General features: G+C 38.6%; 1 protein-coding gene across 1 annotated transcript in view; it reads right to left on the bottom strand.

The window, feature by feature from the left end:
* The window catches only part of LOC139743200 (serine/threonine-protein kinase ATR-like), a 78,526-nt gene that overhangs the window by 46,776 nt on the left and 14,930 nt on the right, over positions 1-16,820 (bottom strand). The window contains exon 11 of the mRNA XM_071653702.1: positions 691-938. Coding sequence (XP_071509803.1) covers positions 691-938 — 248 coding nt within the window. The remainder of the gene's footprint in view (positions 1-690; positions 939-16,820) is intronic.

Below are 16,820 nucleotides of genomic sequence, written 5' to 3'. Positions count from 1 at the left end.
ATATTTATGAGTAACATCGAAACTGCGCACCCAGGCGTCACAAATTTGGTGTCAAAAGATGCGGGAGACTCGAAAGAAAAAAGAAATGAAACATCGGGGCGATAGCTTTTTGCGATGGCGATACATCGCATGGAATGTCGAGGGGGACCTCAGAGGCCCCCCGGCCTCTGAAGGGTTAAGTTCAAAACATTCCTGCAAGTTGGCCACAAGAGCAAGACTGGGGATGTGATGATTAATAATTAGTTCAAAATAAAGGTTACATTAACAAATTTGAGAGCATTGTTTCCATCACATAGAGGAGTTGTCTTCCCTTTCCCTCACAACTTAAAACTTCTCACAAACATTTGGAAATGGTGTCGCTTTAAAGGTACTCTTTACCAGTGGGAGCAGTGATCTAAAAAAAAAAAATGTTGAAGTTATCACATTTGATGCATACGTTGTATGTGTACATGTAGGTCAGTTGTATTGAAAAACATCCTACCATAAAACATAACTGTAGACGGTTTAGTCTAGAAACATTTTTATTCTATTGTTTATATCTTGTATGTTCAACAATAAGTAACAATGATTATACTGATTTACATTGGTTGTTTCTATCACTAACTCACATTTTAGATCTATTTTGAAGCACCAAAGCTGGGATTTTGTTTCATCTGCAAATGGTAGATAATGCCTTTAGAAGAAGCTAACCTTGAGGAGGCTGACTTCCCATCTGATAACCTCTTCCTGGACAGCTTGGTCCCTGTCACCTCCGGTGCCTCGTCTCCACTACTGGTGTCAGTCAGGTCGATCACACAGCTGCTGCCGGCAGTGACCACTTCACTCGAGGTACCAGAGGACTTCCGGTCTCCAGGCCCAGCAGGCTGTTCTTTTTCCAGAGCAGCAGTAACTGGTTGGAGCTCACGCTCGATAGCAAGCTCCAGTGGAAGAACTACACACTGGTTTTGGGTGTTTTTTTTTTTTTAAGTGACAGGTATTAGTAATGAAAGCAAACTTTACACAAGACAATATCGTCGGCTGAGAATGATCGGGTGTTATGTCATTTCTGGCTCTTCTGAGATAATTGTGTTTAAAGGACAAGTTCGCCTTCATAAACATAAGGATTGAGAGAATGTAGCAATATTAGTAGAACACATCATTGAAAGTTTGAGGAAAATCGGACAATCCGTTCAAAAGTTATGAATTTTTGAAGTTTTCGTGCAGTAACCGCTGGATGAGAAGACTACTGCAGCGTGTGAAAAACTTAGATGTCACATGCGTACAACAATATAAGGAAAATATAAAGAGAATTTCACAAAATTTCATCTTATGAAAAAAGTACACATTCCCCCGACTCGTTACCGACAAATGTTATGGGTAATATTATTCCCCCTGCCTTTAGAAAGAGGCAAGTCAAGTGCTCTTTTATTATGCGAAAAAAGTGAAAATATGTTGAATTTTCTTTATATTTTCTTTATACTGTTGTACGCATATGACTCACAAGCTGTAGTAGTCTCCTCAGCCAGCGGTTCCAACACAAAAATTTTAAAAATTCATAACTTTTGCATCGATTGTCCAATTTTCCTCAAACTTTCACTGATGTGTTCTATTAATTTTGTTGCATTCTCTCAATCCTTATGTTTATGAAGGTGAACTTGTCCTTTAAAGATTTGGAGCCCTATCCAAAATTTTAAAAAAAAATGAAAAAACCAACCTTTACTGGAAGCACTGTACATCTGCGATTCTTCTCTTTATAGGCGTGTCTAAATTACCATGATAGTCTGTGTGAACACAGTTGAATTTGAAACAAGATACACATATTGCAAATACAAGTATTTCAAAAATGTGACAAACAATACTGTTTAGAATGGTTAACTAGCATAACCTTCTACTATCAGATGTTGTACCAATATATGTTAGGTATATTTGTATAGTCGGAAAAGTATATACCAGTCTTTTATGGCAGATTTATTTTGTACAGTTTAGAAAGATTTTTTTGTCTAAAGTGTGATATAATTGTTGGTATTAATTATTAAAGTATGAAAATGCTCTTAGAAATCATAGATTAGATTATTACATATTAGGTTAAAAAAATATGCATTATGTAATGACTCTGCAAATTCTTTATCAAATCAATAAAAATGCAAGGACTACTTACAAAAAAAAGTTTCCAATTCTTTAAGGCATGAAATAATATTTTATTTAACACAAAATGTAAAAAATGTTTCATAGATGTACTTTATGATTTCTTTTATTTTATTTTTTGTAATATGCAAAAATTGTATTTTTTTCATCATAGAGAAATGTATTGTTATTGTTTTTATTTCATATTTTCATTTCATACTAAATTTTAATGGTCAGCAGAATTTTGATATTTTCAGTTGTTATTATAGTATTCATAGTGTCATTATTTTTATTCTCCCTCTAATTTCATATGTCATATTTCATTCAATGATGAATCTCAATGTGGAAAAGAACACTGATCAGATCTCAAAGATCACTATGGCGCAAATGCCATTTAACCAGAGTCGGTTTAATGGATCTGGCTGACAGTTTGACCACAGTCCTTGAGTATTCATTCAACCCAGAGAAAACTATGCTTGTAAGTCCCTTTCAGCAGATTGTCTGTACATTGAACTACTACTCTCCTGGTGCTGTGCTGGACACCAGCAGCACAGTCACTGGCACTGAAGATAAAGTAGTGATCAAAAGTCGCAGGATGAAGAGTAAGTTTTGACAGATCACAACGATTACAGTGCACACAAGTTACTGTAAGAACGTGAACGGGGAGGTACAAGTCCTGGGGCCTGTTTCACTAAGCTCAGGGATCAATCCTAAGTTCAATTCAATTGATCTCAGGGGCAGTTGTGGGATCAATCACTCTCAAAAAGTTAGGAACTGTTTCACTAAGCCATATGGGAAGGATACAGAGCCAGGCACTGAACACAAAGTTGGGATTGATTCAGATCAGACCTAAGTTGGGAAAGATTCAACGTGGCTACCATCTTATTAGTACAAGTGGAGAGAGCTCGTAGACGAGAGCGGGTTTTCCGAAACAGAACAAAGTCGCCCCACCTCTACAATGATGCTGAAATGCTCAAAAGGTACAGGTTCTCAAGAACAGGGGTACTTCATATCCTTGATATGTTGGAAAATAAAGTGAAACCCCGGACATCCAAAAGTCAAGCTCTCACACCCCAGCAAATGATATTTGCGACCCTTGGGTTTTATGCGACGGGGAGTCTGCTCGAACAGATCTCAACAATTCATGGTTGCAGCATCCCGTCAATTTCTAGGGCTGTCAAAGAAGTAACGATGGCATTGGCCTGAAAGAAAAGCCAGGTAAATATCCTTTCAATTCCACCTACCATTGTAAAGTAAGCCAATATGATGGCTTTAGATTGCTCTACGCTTCTATACTAGCGTACTATCTATGCTTTAGGTATGACCACGAAAGAGCAATTTCAAAGTTTCAAATCATACCTTCTGCTTAGTTGGAGTTGCCATTTTTCTGCTACAATATCGGTCACTGTCGATCATATCCCCGTTCACTAATAGTAAAATGGTCGAACTCAATTAAATATCGTTCACAAGCAAAGATCGATTTAGTGAAACAGGTCACAAGAGTCGTTCCCAGGATGGTATCAATCCCAGAGTTGGGATCGGTCTTGGGTTGGATCGATTTCCCATGTTTGTGAAACAGGCCCCTGTACATGTAGAACTCATCACACAGACTGTAGAAACAAGTAGACCAGAGATGCCTGCCTTGGAAAATGAGGACTAGCTCTATTAATGACACGTATGAGTTCTATGTAAATAAGTTGCTCTCATAACTATTGATAATTGTTCATTATAATTTGAGTGAGTAATTTTGTTAATTGGAGTTACCGGACAATTATAATTATTGTAATATTGAACATACTTTCAAATCCTCAGTGCATGCTAGAGTGTACATGTATGTACATCTTAAGTCTAGTTATATTGTATGTACATATTTGTGTCATACAGTTGTTCTATGACAGCTTACTTTCAGTATATTGTCATTTGAGATTATGCAATGAATATAAAGAAAATAGATAGATATGCTACATCCTGAAGAGTTCTTGTCTTTTCATTTTGTTTTCTATATTTTAGTGTTATGCTCTATCCATGTTCTTTACCTTCATCTTTACACTCGGTTCATTACTGGGACCTATGCGTAACAAGCTTGCTTTTAATTAGGGTCCATCATATTTCTTTGGCATTTATAATTAGATTGAAACTTTTAGAGTTTGACCACCCTCTCCAATTTGTTATCAATAATTAATTGTGCATCCTGGCTGCATATTTTGCATTATTTTACTTTGTTATATTTGATGCATTTTTTAAATTGAGAAATAGAAAATAAATCAAAATAGAAAAAAAAAAGATTCTGCCCCAGAAAATGACTTCTGGATTTCAGTATCAGGCACACAAAAACTTATTGAAATTTTATTTAGCTCCTAACTTCAAGAGCATCTACAGTGATTGTAACAATCAATCACAAAGTTGTTTATGATATGCACATATGCGGTTGATCACAAGTTGCAATCAATCGCAAATGAATTAGCATATCTAGGGCCCAGGATACATTTGCACCGCATGGTATGCACTTGCATAGCGCTCTCAGTGTGATTTGAATAACATTGTTTTTAAAAAGGCGAAGTATAGGGCAAGTGCAAGTTTAAGTGAAATATATCCAGAAGGTAACGTTTATATTCTTTGTTTTGGTTTGCCTTGTTGTTGTTGTTTTCGATCACGCATATTTTTTAAAAAGGCGTGAGCTTGAAAGACATCTTGACATTATGTTAAACATTGGAGAATGCGAATTCCTCTCAAGTTCAATGTCTATAAATAGTGGAAACAGTGCACGTAATATGAGAGTTTCACAATGGCCAGTCCCAAAAAAAGTGTTTATCGTCGAGAAATTTGAGGAGAGAACGAGGAGAGGACAGGGGATCAAATTTCTTGTAGGAACACTGTACATAGTTGGGGGGGATTGCAAGGGAAGAATTGTACCTTGCTATGCGAACAACTACTCATCACATCAGGCGAAGAGTCTCCTGGACACACAATACGGACAGAGACTGATCCTTACTGATGTCCAGGAGAGTCCCGAAACTCTAAGAGTGACAGGGAAAAGAAAGGTAAGTTAGTAATTAATGTTTCATGTCAGGATATGCCTACTACAGTAGTAAGTATAGACTGTGCAAGATGCATGATTTAAAGGCATAACATTCAAATGGAGCAATGATTGCAAAAAAAAAGTTCCAATTACTGTATTACATGTGATGCATATATGTGTGGGTCAGTTGCATTACCAAACACTGATTTTTACTTCATTTTGTAGATCTTCGCCAAAGTGAGCAATTTTGCGGTAGATACATGTACGAAGGTGATAGACGACTTCGTCAACCCACAGGTCGTTTCTGTTGCAGAGGCAAGAGGAGCTCCCCTCAAGAGACGCTTAAGCATTAAGCGTCTGTGGGGACATCACGGAAGTGAGTACAGTTTTTTCAATACACTATCAAACCATTATTTTGTGCAGTCTTCTACCGGCAAAATATCGTTAAAAATGTAAGCCAGTATGATGGCTTTAGATTGCTCTACGCTTCTATATACTAGCGTACTATCTATGCTTTAGGTATGACCACGAAAGAGCGATTTCAAAGTTTCAAATCATACCTTCTGCTTAGTTGGAGTTGCCATTTTTCTGCTACAATATCGGTCACTGTCGATCATATCCCCGTTCACTATTAGTAAAATGGTCGAACTCAATTACATATCGTTCACAAGCAACGATCGATTTAGTGAAACAGGTCACAAGAGTCGTTCCCAGGATGGTATCAATCCCAGAGTTGGGATCGGTCTTGGGTTGGATCGATTTCCCATGTTTGTGAAACAGGCCCCTGTACATGTAGAACTCATCACACAGACTGTAGAAACAAGTAGACCAGAGATGCCTGCCTTGGAAAATGAGGACTAGCTCTATTAATGACACGTATGAGTTCTATGTAAATAAGTTGCTCTCATAACTATTGATAATTGTTCAATATAATCTGAGTGAGTAATTTTGTCAATTGGAGTTACCGGACAATTATAATTATTGTAATATTGAACATACTTTCAAATCCTCAGTGCATGCTAGAGTGTACATCTTAGGTCTAGTTATATTGTATGTACATATTTGTGTCATACAGTTGTTCTATGACAGCTTACTTTCAGTATATTGTCATTTGAGATTATGCAATGAATATAAAGAAAATAGATAGATATGCTACATCCTGAAGAGTTCTTGTCTTTTCATTTTGTTTTCTATATTTTAGTGTTTTCCTCTATCCATGTTCTTTACCTTCATCTTTACACTCGGTTCATTACTGGGACCTATGCGTAACAAGCTTGCTTTTAATGAGGGTCCATCCTATTTCTTTGGCATTTATAATTAGATTGAAACTTTTAGAGTTTGACCACCCTCTCCTATTTGTTTACAATAATTTATTGTGCATCCTGGCTGCATATTTTGCATTATTTTACTTTGTTATATTTGATGCATTTTTAAATTGAGAAATAGAAAATAACAAAATCAAAATAGAAAAAAAAAAGATTCTGCTCCAGACAATGACTTCTGGATATCAGTATTAGGCACACAAAAACTTACTGAAATTTTATTTAGCTCCTAACTTCAAGTGCATCTACAGCGATTGTAACAATCAATCACAAAGTTGTTTATGATATGCACATATGTGGTTGATCACAAGTTGCAATCAATCGCAAATGAATTAGCATATCTAGGGCCCAGGATACATTTGCACCGCATGGTATGCACTTGCATCTCTCAGTGTGATTTGAATAACATTGTTTTTAAAAAGGCAGTGTATAGGGCAAGTGCAAGTTTAAGTGAAATATATCCAGAAGGTAACGTTTATATTCTTTGTTTTTGGTTTGCCTTGTTGTTGTTGTTTTCGATCACGCATATTTTTGAAAAAGGTGTGAGCGTGAAAGACATCTTGACATTATGTTAATCATTGGAGAATGCGAATTCCTCTCAAGTTCAATGTCTATAAATAGTGGAAACAGTGCATGTAATATGAGAGTTTCACAATGGCCAGTCCCAAAAAAGTGTTTATCGTCGAGAAATTTGAGGAGAGAACGAGGAGAGGACAGGGGAGCAAATTTCTTGTAGGAACACTGTACGTAGTTGGGGGGGATTGCAAGGGAAGAATTGTACCTTGCTATGCGAACAACTACTCATCACATCAGGCGAAGAGTCTCCTGGACACACAATACGGACAGAGACTGATTCTTACTGATGTCTAGGAGAGTCCCAAAACTCTAAGAGTGACAGGGAAAAGTAAGGTAAGTTAGTAATTAATGTTTCATGTCAGGATATGCCTACTAGCAAGTATAGACTGTGCAAGATGCATGATTTAAAGGCATAACATTCAAATGGAGCAATGATTGAAAAAAAAAGTTCCAATTACTGTATTACATGTGATGCATATATGTGTGGGTCAGTTGCATTACCAAACACTGATTTTTACTTCATTTTGTAGATCTTCACCAAAGTGAGCAATTTTGCGGTAGATACGAAGGTGATAGACGACTTCGTCAACCCACAGGTCGTTTCTGTGGCAGAGGCGAGAGGAGCTCCCCTCAAGAGAGGCTTAAGCGTCTGTGGGGACATCACGGAAGTGAGTACAGTTTTTTCAATACACTATCAAACCATTATTTTGTGCAGTCTTCTACCGGCAAAATATCGTTAAAAATGGCGCATTTTTTTGCTCTTTCATATTTCATACGAGGTTTCTATCTATCTGAGCAACAAAAATGTTAGAAACCTGAAATTAAGTGTCAGCCAAAACTATACGATTCCTTTAATATGGGTACAACATGACTGTGTCGGGGGAAAAAAAAGCGGACACAAACACGCACAGTTGTAATCATAACTCCAATTTACAGCGCCAAAGGGCTATGTGCTCACGTCACTTTGGACAAGTTACTTGTGCGGTATTTACATGTAACAATCATGAAAACTCGTCGAGGTAAACTTTTACATTTCATGCGAGTTCGTAAAAAGCATATCTAAATATTCAATTGTCGTTGAATCTGTACCGTTTAGATCAGTCATGCATTACAGTAACGCATATGTCAGGTGCGCAGACCTGATGTGGGAAACTAATGCACAATGTATCTTGTTCGGTGAACGGGAGTTCACTTCCAATTAACAGATTGCAGTAAACAATTGTGTTACATAAAACGACCCATGATAGTAATTAGAAAAATATAACAGTTCACAGATAAATTTCTATCTAATTTTTTGTAGTAACAGTTTTGCTGAGTTTGAAACAACGGTGTCTAGTTTCGAAATCGTAAACATGTGGGTTGACCATGTATGAATGACGTAGTTGCCACCGTTTAGCTATATACATGTAACTACATGTGTATTTTTCTTTTATGTTTCTTGCTTGGGACATTTGCTTCATTTTTACATCTGCCAATGAATGAGGTGATAATGGTTTACATGCAAATAGCATTAATTTGGTTTTTTGTTTTGTATTTTTGTGTGAAAAGAACACACAAAAAGTTGTCAAGTTATTCAAATAGAACTTTTGAACTGAGAGTACAGGTACTTATCGTTTTGTTAGAGTAATGATGTAATAATTGGTTTTGACATTTCATTTGCTTTCTTTATACATTGTAGGCGGGAGAATTCGTAGAGACCGCAGGGTACAAAAGAAAATTGATGAAAATAGAAGATGATGGTGCCAAATTGGACGTCGTACTCTGGGGGGAAGCCGCTGTTGCAGGGAAGGACCTCACGTGCGGAAGAAAGGTGACAATAACTGCTGTGATTAAGAGGAAGGACAAGTTTCAAGTACGCGTTCTAGCAAGATCGAGGTAAATGTTCATTTTACAAAAATTGCAATGTTACTTTCTATTAGCAGGCATGTCATGGTCACGATTCAAACACACACTAATATTTCTGGTGTCACTTTAGGGTTACATTTTCATTTTTTCATGTTTTTATTTCTTTTGTTTTTAACGAAAATAAAGGGGGCGTGAGGCGGTTGCGCCCCCTCTGGATCCGACACTGGTCGTGTCACTACGGTAACGGGATGACATTTCCAAACACTTGTTTCAATCGCTTATTCATAGTGGTTCATTGATTACCATGTATCGAATACATCTATATGTATCATATTAATGAATTTCTTCTCTCGTCTTAAATCTTGTTTTCTCATTTCGGATTTTTTTTTTTTTTTTTTTTTTTTTTTTTTTTTTTTTTTTTTTTTTTAGGTTTCCTGTCAATATCATACTGGAATCCGGGGATTGCGTCCAGTTACCGGAAGAAGTGGCAGCAGGACTAGAGTTAGAGTTGGGAACATGTGATATTCCGATTAACATAGTATACACTAGTGTGAGTGACAACGACATAGTGTACAGCATGAAAATTGTGCCTTAAAGATACTAGCAGGAATACAAAAGGGATGGCCCATGTTTAAAACTGCTGGACTTTCTTTATTACTCTGTTGTTTTTGTTAATCTTCTTTTTCCATTTTCTATTGAATGTGTTATTAAAAACCAAATATTCAACTCTGCCTGGATGGTAAAACTTCTCACCACTAAGTTGATTAGAAAGAAGAAAATGCCGGAAAACTTGTATTGGGTAAAGGGTAACATCGGTAGATCCAACAAAAAGACATCCTCAATTTGAAGGATTTGGAGGATCATTTGTTCACAAACACCAAGAAGAATACATAGGGTGAAGTAGTGCACTTGATGAAGATGAAGATAATTTATAGGTATGAGAAGGAAGATCCAAGTACCACCCTATTCAAGTACAAATACAATTTCTCTTCATGTGAAGTCAAGAAGGCAGGGCAAGGAAATCACCTGAAACACAAGTAAAAACTCACACCCTGCAGGGCTATGCCAAGAAGCCCGACATGGTTTCCCTGTGTCAGGCTGGAGTAATCCCAAGAGAGAACCAAAGCTTCTACCACAATCTGAAGGCAGGGGACGAAAAGGATGAGCTGTGTCATCCCGACTGCCTTGCAGTCGAAGAGTAGATTTGTGAAACTGTCTGAAAGTTTAGCAGGGTAGATGCTAGATACTCTGTCCCAAAGTGCTTACACGTAAACACCCCTATACTCAAGCATGTATAAAGAGCATCACCGAGACCTTCTTGTAAAGTAATTATGATCCTCCAAACAGTTCAGTCACTTCGGGAAAAAAAATGATTTTGTTGAGAAGTCGGAATCAAAGATTACTTCTTTCTAGTCCTCAGGGCCCTGAATCATAATACTTGTCATCATTATCAAAATAACAAAGTGCATTAACACATCCCTTTCAGGGCAGTCACATCCAAGGATTTCACTTGTAAAATGTGAAAGACCTATTAAACACTTGTTTGATTTAGGACTATCTTTTCTTGTTGAAGCTTGTTATTCATTATCAAAAGCCATTTTTGACAAAGAGTCCTGAGCTTCACTTACTTTTTGTTTGTTTGTTTCATATATCAAATCACATTCTGGAATTATATCTTGGTTTAGGTTCTATTTTGAAACCCTCTTTAACACTTTCTTGCTATCTTCCAATATTACACCTATCGAACAATTACCAAACCATCCTTCTGTCATTCCTATAACAATGAATTGTGAGTTCATCCCATTAATAATCAGAATCTTATTGATATTTGTATTATCTTTTAAGAAACATCAGAATTCTGGTGATATCACTATTAATTGACACAAAAAGGGTCAGATACTATTCAAGATATGGAGCTGCATTTCAAGTGAATCGCTAGAAAATTGAGTTTACATGAATACATTATGGTATGATTTACATAAAGTTTACTGTCAGGAAGTTAATACATTACTACACAGAGATGAAAAAATTATATTACAAATCAACATATGATAGTGATTATACCCACCAAATCTTAGGTCAATTGCTCCAAAAAAAAAGAGGAAGAAGTTTGATCTACTAGATTCTTCGACAAAATGATTGAATGATCAACCTCTGAATGATTTCTTGATATTTTGCTATATATCCCATGATTTGATTTATTTTTTTTATTAATTTGATATATTTCCCCTGCCGAGCTAAATCGTTGCAGATCGTCCGTCGCGACAATCAATCAAAAAGGGAAGTACACTGCAAGAAGCTAATGGCCAACCACGAGACCTTTGATGATGTGATTTTTACCGACAAGTGTAGCTTACAGCTCCACCCAAATTCACAGTTGTGCTTCCGAAAGAAGGGGCAGGAGAGGAAACTGATGGGAAGGCCAAAACATCCATGAAAATTACATGTTTGGGCCAGAATTTCGCGGAGGGGAGCAACGCATAGCCTCATAATCTCAGGCATAATGGACTCAAATTTCTACTGCGAGGAAATTCTTCGCAAGACCCTGATCCCCTTCATAGGGGCGACGTATCCTGATCATCATCGGTTTCAACAGGACAATGATCCTAAACATCGCTTGAAGTTTACGAAGGCGTTCATGAAGGCGAACGGGATAAACTGGTGGGTCGCCCCTTCGGAGAGTCCCGACCTCAACCCCATTGAACTCGTGTGGCACCAGCTCAAGTTATGGCTTCAACAAACGGCCAAGCTGCAGACTCTGCCAGAACTCAAGGAAGCAATATACGAGTTTTGGAGAACGAAGATGATTCCAGATCTATGTGGCAGATACATCAACCAGTTACATGGTATTTAAAGGCTGATGAACAATTTAATAATGTACTGTATGTAATGAACACTATCATTGAAGGTTCACGACCACAAGACAAAGGCAACTTACGGAGCAGCTGACGTATTCTTTTTCAAAAGAGGAGAGAGGCTGCTGAATGAGTACATAGGCAAACTGAGGGCCCACACACCTGGATACCTCCCGACGTCAGTCACGGAGGAACCTCTCTTCCTCAGTGAGGGGGGTGTTCCCGTGACTGACTTCTGGACCCTGATGGACAGACGATGGGTTACCAAGGGAGGTTCCTTCCACAGTTTGTTAGGCAGACTGTGGCATTTGCTGTTACTATCCGCAATCAAAAGCTATGTTTAATATTATTATTGTTGTTGTTTTGGTTTTATTATTACTATTATTATCATTATTATTATCATTATCATTATCATTATTATTATTATTATCATTATTCTCTCTCGAGATGATCACGTTGGTGTAACTTCTATACAAGTTAAACTAGCGGAGCAAGGCATCACAGGATTGCAGAAGCAAAATCCCCGCCGTTCGAAGCTAGAAGATTTCCGTGTTATTATCGACAACCTTGACAAGGAAAACGACAAGCTAAGCAGCAGGGACAATCAGCATATACTTTCCAGAGACTACCATCTAGACGTGTCTTCATCGACCATCAGGCAGTGCAGGCAAAGCCTTGGCTGGGATCCCTGCCGAGCTAAATCATCCCAGATCGTCCGTCGCGACAATCAATCAAAAAGGGAAGCGCACTGCAAGAAGCTAATGGCCGACCACAAGACCTTTGATGATGTGATTTTTACCGACGAGTGTAGCATACAGCTCCACCCAAATTCACAGTTGTGCTTCCGAAAGAGGGGGCAGGAGAGGAAACTGGAGGGAAAGCCAAAACATCCAGGCAAATTACATGTTCGGGTCAGAATTACGCAAAGGGGAGCAACCCATATCCTCGTAATCTCAGGCATAATGGACTCCAATTTCTACTGTGAGGAAATTCTTCGCAAGACCCTGATGCCCTTTATAGAGGCAACGTATCCCGGCCATCATAGGTTTCAACAGGACAATGATCCTAAACATCGCTCAAAGTTTACGAAGGCGTTCATGAAGGCGAACGGGATCAACTGGTGGGTCACCCCTTTGGAGAGTCCTGACCTCAACCCTATTGAACTTATGTTGCACCAGCTCAAGTTATGGCTTCAACGAACCGCCAAGCCAGAAACTCTGCCAGAACTCAAGGAAGCAATATACGAGTTTTGGAGAACGAAGATGACTCCAGATCTATGTGGCAGATACATCAACCAGTTACATGGTATTTAAAGGCTGATGAACAATTTAATAATGTGCTGTATGTAATGAACACTATCATTGAAGGTTCACGACCACAAGACAAAGGCAACTTACGGAGCAGCTGACGTATTCCTTTTCAAAAGAGGAGAGAGGCTGCTGAATGAGTACATAGGCAAACTGAGGGCCCACACACCTGGATACCTCCCGACGTCAGTCACGGAGGAACCTCTCTTCCTCAGTGAGGGGGGTGTTCCCGTGACTGACTTCTGGACCCTGATGGACAGACGATGGGTTACCAAGGGAGGTTCCTTCCACAGTTTGTTAGGCAGACTGTGGCATTTGCTGTTACTATCCGCAATCAAAAGCTATGTTTAATATTATTATTGTTGTTGTTTTGGTTTTATTATTACTATTATTATCATTATTATTATCATTATCATTATTATTATTATTATTATTATCATTATTCTCTCTCGAGATGATCACGTTGGTGTAACTTCTATACAAGTTAAACTAGCGGAGCAAGGCATCACAGGATTGCAGAAGCAAAATCCCCGCCGTTCAAAGCTAGAAGATTTCCGTGTTATTATCGACAACCTTTACAAGGAAAACGACGAGCTCAGCAGCAGGGACAATCAGCATATACTTTCCAGAGACTACCATCTAGACGTGTCGTCATCGACCATCAGGCGGTGCAGGCAAAGCCTTGGCTGGGTCCCCTGCCGAGCTAAATTGTCGCAGATCGTCCGTCGCGACAATCAATCAAAAAGGGAAGCACACTGCAAGAAGCTAATGGCCGACCACGAGACCTTTGATGATGTGATTTTTACCGACAAGTGTAGCGTACAGCTCCACCCAAACGCACAGTTGTGCTTCCGAAAGAGGGGGCAGGAGAGGAAACTGAAGGGAAAGCCAAAACATCCAGGCAAATTACATGTTTGGGCAAGAAGTTTGCGGAGGGGAGCAACGGATATCCTCATAATCTCAGGCATAATGGACTCCAATTTCTACTGTGAGGAAATTCTTCGCAAGACCCTGATCCCCTTTATAGAGGCGACATATCCTGATCATCATCGCTTTCAACAGGACAATGATCCTAAACATTGCTCGAAGTTTACGAAGGCGTTCATGAAGGCGAATGGGATGAACTGGTGGGTCACCCTTCCGGAGAATCCCGACCTCAACCCTATTGAACTCGTGTGGCACCAGCTCAAGTTATGGCTTCAACAAACGGCCAAGCTGCAGACTCTGCCAGAACTCAAGGAAGCAACATACGAGTTTTGGAGAACGAAGATGATTCCAGATCTATGTGGCAGATACATCAACCACCTGCGCAGAGTCATACCTGTAGTGCTTGAAAAACATGATATCACCATTGCCAAGCACCTTGGAAGCTTTCTACACTACATTTAGGGCCACAAAAATATAATTGTTGGGCCATCTAAATGATATTTGATGAATTTTGATGGCCCTAATTGGTCATAAATGAAAAAAAAATTGCATCAAGCCTTGGATATTGAAAGCTTTCCCACTGTAGAATCCCACTACTGCCGGAAATCTGCCAGTCGAGAATCCCTGGCATCAACTTAAACATAACAACGATGTACAGATTGTACTGTGACAACTGGCAAGAAGAGAAGTGGGAGCCATACTTCATCATCTATGTATCAATAGGAATTTCGTTAGTCACACAACCTCCACTTCCATCAACCAAAGAAAGACCTGTGCAAGGAGTGTGCTGCATTTGATAATCTCAGCAGTGAAGAAAAGTCGGAGCACACTGAGGAGCAGCATGAACACCTCGAGACGGAAGAGAGAGCTAGACAGGAGGAGAGAAAGGACAGAGGGGAGAAGCTGAAAAGATCCTGCTTTCAGGTCATTTACATTTGACCTACAGCAAACCCTATCCTGCTGTCATGGCACCCACCATCTAGAACACCCTACCCATCTTTGTCCATACTGCACCAACTCAATAGACATTCAAGACAAGACTCAAAATGTATCTACTTAATCATTACTTTTGCCATTCAGCACAATATTTTTATATTATTTGTATTGTATTACATATGTATTTTGCATCTGTTCTGTAATCATTTGAATAATTATTGTAGGGCGCATACAGGCTTGACTGCATTATGCAATATTTAAGCTGAACATATTGTGTGTGTTTTTTTTCATCTTTTTAACATCATCATCATTACAACTATTGTTATTATCATATCATTATTATTCATTGCAAGACAAAGCTATCACATCACAATGTCATCACATTTAAGCAAAGCACTTAGGATGCCACATCCATTCTTTGGTACAAAAATGAGGGGGAATGATGACGCGTCATCAGAGAGCGAAGTAGTGCACTGGATGAAGATGAACTTAAGGTAACTGGGAATTGGCTTGAGTCATTCAGTGACTCAAGCATTAGATCAATATTGATTGTAAATCTGTTCCATAAAGATACCTTATTATGCCTAAAATCAGGCCTAAGATCAAGCATAATTTTTTTGAATTGAGCATAACTTTGTGCCTCTTTGAATTCAAGCATAAGGTATCTGAAGCCCTTTATAATTCCTGCATATTTTCACATTCTCATCATGGTTTTATAATCATTATAATGATTTATTAATTCATTTTATTATTTAATGGTTTTTTTCTACTTCTTAGTCATAGTAAAATGGGAAAATGTCCAGAGAGTGAGGGATGCGGAGGTCCTGGACATCATTCTCAGCAATGCCCACCGAACCGGCGTTGCCAAGAAAATGACCCTTGCAGAATTCGCCGCCCACAAGCACGTCAATGGCAAGTGCCTTATCAAGGTATAATTACAGTTCTCTTCACAATTACAGTTTCAAAATAAAAGAGAGTGGTAGAAATTAGCCATCTCCAAGAGAAGAGCTGCCTCCAGGTGCGATATCCCAGCCACGACTTTGCGGGATCAGGTCAATAGATGGACAAAATCAAGCATGATTATCGGGAGGGGAAAAGTGTTGACTCAAACAGGATGGAAGGGCCTTGGTTGAGCGTATCGAGAAGCCTGCATTTTATGGTTACGGACTGACCATACCTCATGTGAAATTTGTTTGCTTTTACCTTACTGTGGTATTGGAAGTTTTACTTGTGAATTTTATTAGTCAAAAACGTTTAAATTATAAACAATGTCAGAGTATAAACTGTATTCATGGAAAGCTTATTATGTACTTTTTAATATTTTCTTTTCACCTAAGCAGATACTTCACCTGGCCACAGACATGGCAGATGAGCTTGGCAGACAGCCAACAAAGCTCAAAGGACCACTGTTCATGAAAACATGGTTCAGGCTATTCACCAGAAGATGGCCAAACATCAAATATCACATACACACACACACACACAAAATAATGCCTCTGGCAGGCACCCTTCAGGCGGAGGCATAAAAAGGATGAAAATAATCTAGCCTAGCATTGCATCTTTCATCCTATCTCAAGTGAAGTTGCAACATCGCCTAGCAATTATGTATGAGAAGGGCTTTATGTCGATTGCACAGCACAGTGGGATGCATCCCTTCTCATTCTACATTGGGGGACTTGATGCCTTTCTGACTCACAATTAAAGTATGTAAAATAGTTATTGCCTCTTTTATCATTCATTAATAACTCATTAATTAACATAAATTAGAATAGATAACATGTATGAAGTGGCTTTATGTCCAGGAGGCAACAAGAAGCATGACATGTGTAACTCAGCTCTGGCCAAAATTAACTTAACACCCTCATCTTTCTCAAGCGACGATATGCCTACATTGCTGTTGTCACAAAAGTAAGTTTGCTTGTACAAGACA

Source organism: Diadema antillarum, unplaced genomic scaffold (genome assembly GCF_040938485.1).
Source record: "Diadema antillarum isolate AM-2024a unplaced genomic scaffold, OU_Dant_1.0 scf00000033, whole genome shotgun sequence".
Taxonomy (NCBI): Eukaryota; Metazoa; Echinodermata; class Echinoidea; order Diadematoida; family Diadematidae; genus Diadema; species Diadema antillarum.
This window is presented reverse-complemented; position numbering and strand designations above follow the sequence as displayed.